This window comes from Paracoccidioides lutzii, assembly GCF_000150705.2.
Source record: "Paracoccidioides lutzii Pb01 unplaced genomic scaffold supercont2.35, whole genome shotgun sequence".
In the NCBI taxonomy this organism is placed as follows: Eukaryota; Fungi; Ascomycota; class Eurotiomycetes; order Onygenales; family Ajellomycetaceae; genus Paracoccidioides; species Paracoccidioides lutzii.
This window is the reverse complement of record NW_015440981.1, coordinates 94,041-97,518: the sequence shown is the minus strand read 5'-3', so window position 1 is coordinate 97,518 and position 3,478 is coordinate 94,041. Positions and strand designations below refer to the sequence as shown.

General features: G+C 47.1%; 1 protein-coding gene across 1 annotated transcript; it reads right to left on the bottom strand.

Moving 5' to 3' along the window:
- Nucleotides 1–513: 513 nt before the first annotated feature.
- PAAG_08464 (heat shock transcription factor) lies at nt 514–3,163 on the bottom strand (the record flags this gene model as incomplete). The annotated part of the gene is made up of 2 exons (XM_002789572.2): nt 514–2,578; nt 2,715–3,163. The coding sequence occupies 2 exons, from the start codon at nt 3,161–3,163 to the stop codon at nt 514–516; spliced, it is 2,514 nt and encodes an 837-aa protein (XP_002789618.2).
- Nucleotides 3,164–3,478: the final 315 nt, after the last annotated feature.

Sequence of the window (3,478 nt, the reverse complement as noted above, 5' to 3'; positions counted from 1 at the left end):
ATAAGGGGGCTGAGTGGTTTAGGGATTCAAGATACCCAAAACGAACCGCAAAAACGAAGTAAGAAAAAGGCGCAATAGCAGATGACAGATAGTCCAAGAACCGTAGTTGTAGATAGATGTATGGATTGAAATCGAGAAGGTAAATACACACGGACAGACAAGGAAAACTTTCTGTCAGTACATGATCAGAGTCCATGAAATGCCAATTAGTTGATCTCCTAAAAATCCAGCTTCACACGATCTCTTACCCCAAACCAGTATGATACAGAAGAAGCTCTTGCTTTCGTTCAGAGCTTAAGTAAAGAACACGATCGCGAAAGCAAACCGCTGGTACACTTTCAGCCAACGCCATAGCCTCCCCAAAGTCCGGGAAGGGAAAAGGAAAACGATAATTCTAAAAAAAGAAAGAGTAAACAAAAAGAAAGCCACCACATGCAAAAAGTCAAAAGAAAGTCAATATGATTTCTCGTAGATAATACATCTGCGGCTCGCACCGTCAATATTGCAACACGTCTACCTGTTTCTTCTGCGCCTCTTGTTCGAAGGCTTTGCTCCAGCACTAGCACAATTCCCATCATCAATCCCTTGTAAATTCTCATCAACACTTGTGGTTGCTGGGCTAGGACATTCACTACTCGAAAACGCCTCTGTGATGCGAGCTCCGTCTGATTCTCTTCTTCCACTCCCGAAATTGATAGAGCTTAATCTATCATCCGGCCTTGTATTTTCAAGATTGCTGCTGTCGCGGTTTAACCCTGTATGTCCCTCAAAATAACCGGGAACTGAGTGTGCGTCAACGGGAGCATTCAAAGAACGAAATGGATCGCTAGTCGTAGTGGAAGGGAGACCATCGAAATCAAAGAGATCACTGGCGTGGATATCATTTGCTGCTGTGCTGTTGCCGTTGTGATTGCTGCTGTCGCTTTTAAAGTCAAGTTCTTTTCCCGGTCCGGTTTGAAGATCATGATTGAATCCAGAAATATCCCCCCCGCCTTTCTCCATATCTGTAAAGTCTGAAAAATAGTCCCCGCTGTTGAAAATTTGGTCCAGATCCAGAGGAGGTGGGACGCTAGAGGTCAGGCTGTTAGGGCCAAGCCCAGGGATTGACCCGGTGGGGCTTAAAGGCTGTAGTAGGTTTGTGAGGTTCTGGACGGAGCGGTCTTGTTCAGCTTGCATTTTTACAAGATTGTCGATCTCCGCTCGCGTATTGGCAAGGCGGTTGGGGTAGCTAGCGGGCATGGGAGGCGGAGTCGGGGAGATTAGAGCACTGTTTGAAGCCGAGCTGGTCGGATCCGACACATGGTTCTGGTTCGCAATGAGGCGTAGCATATCGGCTCGCTGGGACGCCGTAAGAGGAGAATTACCATCCGACGTCTCAAACGAGGAGAGAATTCTTGGGAAATCAGAAAGATTGGCGGGTAGATTATTCCTCGCGTTGGAATTCTGTATAACGGACATGATGTCTTTCTGGGGGAAATTGGAAGTAGATTGGTCCTCTACAGCTTGAGGCGACCGTGTCCGTTGGTTTTGCACTGCATGTTGCTGTTGTTGGTGTGAGACTTGTGGCTGGGAAACAGAGTTATGCGGGCTCTCATAGAGTTCTTCAATATTCGTGGATGTTACACTAGTTTGATCAGATAGCCGTCTATGATCTTGGGACAAATCATAGTGGCTGCCCGCTGGAGATAGGCTCAACTTGTTTGGCTGTATTGGCTGTCCGTCTGGACCAATAACAGGAGGAGCCTTCAGCAGCAAAGGTTGCTTCTTGAAAGGACGCTGAGCAGAATGATCTGAATTGATATTTCCGATATAATTGTCCATGTTGACAATATTCCCCTGACTATTATCTTGGGGTATAGCTCCAGCAAACGAATTGACAATCCCCTGAGCCCCTTCGTGGCCTTGTAAGCTTCGGTTGTATACCGTGGCTAGGAATGTGAGGATGGCATTGATAGAATTTTCGTGACGAGTATGTTGCTCCTGGAAGGTCGCTGCTTGTCCATAGAGCTGTTCATGCTCTCGCCGCAATTTGCTAATAGTTGAAGAAATTATTTGCTGCTGTTGACGAATGTTCTGAAGTTCGCGGTACACATTCGCCAGCTGATCACCTCCCAGCGTTCCCTCTGCAGCTCCGATAGAGAGTTGGCCACGGAATTTTGATTTCTCATGTAGGGTGCCACCTCCTTCATCTCCAAAATCCTCATTTTCTCCATCCTCTCCATCAACTTCTATCTTTGTACGTGATCCACCTTTGGCGGCTCCTCGGCCTTGCCCGGTCACGTTCTTGGGTTTCTGAATGAGCCAGAGAAGGTCTGGATGACCGCGTTTGAAGTAAGGATTTGAATATTCACTGGGACTCTTATTCTTGCGTTCGCTAGCCCGCATCGAGTTATCGGATAGGCCAACTTTCTTATGGAAACCATACATGTTCAGTTGTCGGACAAACGAGGCATAGTTGTTATGCTTGAAAAGCTCTGGAATTAAAGTTTTGGCAAATTCGTCTTCGTCCAAGACGATGAATGAATTTCCGTCATCAGACCATCGTATCAAATCGGTATTCTTTGACTCATCAAGAAAACTATTTTAAGGGGAGGTATCATTAGATATATTAGGACATTAAACGAGTTAATTTATGTTGAGTTCACTCAAACACGTACGGAAATATATATCTCGGTAGGTATGTAAATCAACAGGGCAAATGAGGGAAATCATACCTGCTCAATTTTTGCACAAACGGTGGAATCTGTTTTCTCTTCGCTTGGGCGTCCTTCTTTGCCATAAGAGCTCGTTGCTCCAGCTCAGCCTCTGTTTCCGCCAATGTGGGGTCACCCCTGTCGTCCGATATTAATCTACCCTGGTCAATCAGTGGGGTCATGTTTTGATCCTGTAATCGGGTTCTGCTGATGAGTTGGTGACCGGTCCTCCGCGTGAGTTGATTCGAATGTTGCATGGGGTCGACATCGACGGGATGCGGCGCTACGGGGTATTGCGGCGAGCCGTCAAGGGGAGCGGAGGAGGAGTCTGGATGAGCGGGGACAGACAGACCCCATTGCAGGAATTGATCATTGGAAAGTTGAGTGTCTGCAGCTGGGGCTATCTGCTGGCGGATAATGGGAGATGTGCCGGGTGCGGGTCTCTTACGAGAGACACCTGGCGACGTCATGGCCAACATAAAAAAGGAAAGACTTTATGATTCTCTGAAGGCAGCTGGGTTTTACGGAAGGGAGGAGAAATATCAATGGATTACGACTAGGGCCAATGGGAAATACTTGAATACGAGGTCAACAAGGAGTATTGTGATATCGGAAATGTATCCGCGGGAGGGTGGAGAGACCTCTTGAGGATCAACAATGGACGAACGGGATTGAGGAGTTTAGGTGATTCGGGTACAGTTTCCAGGTAACTGATGGAATAGGACGAATGCTCACAGACTGCAGTTCGATATGACAGGAGACCGCAATTCATCAGTCAAACGCTG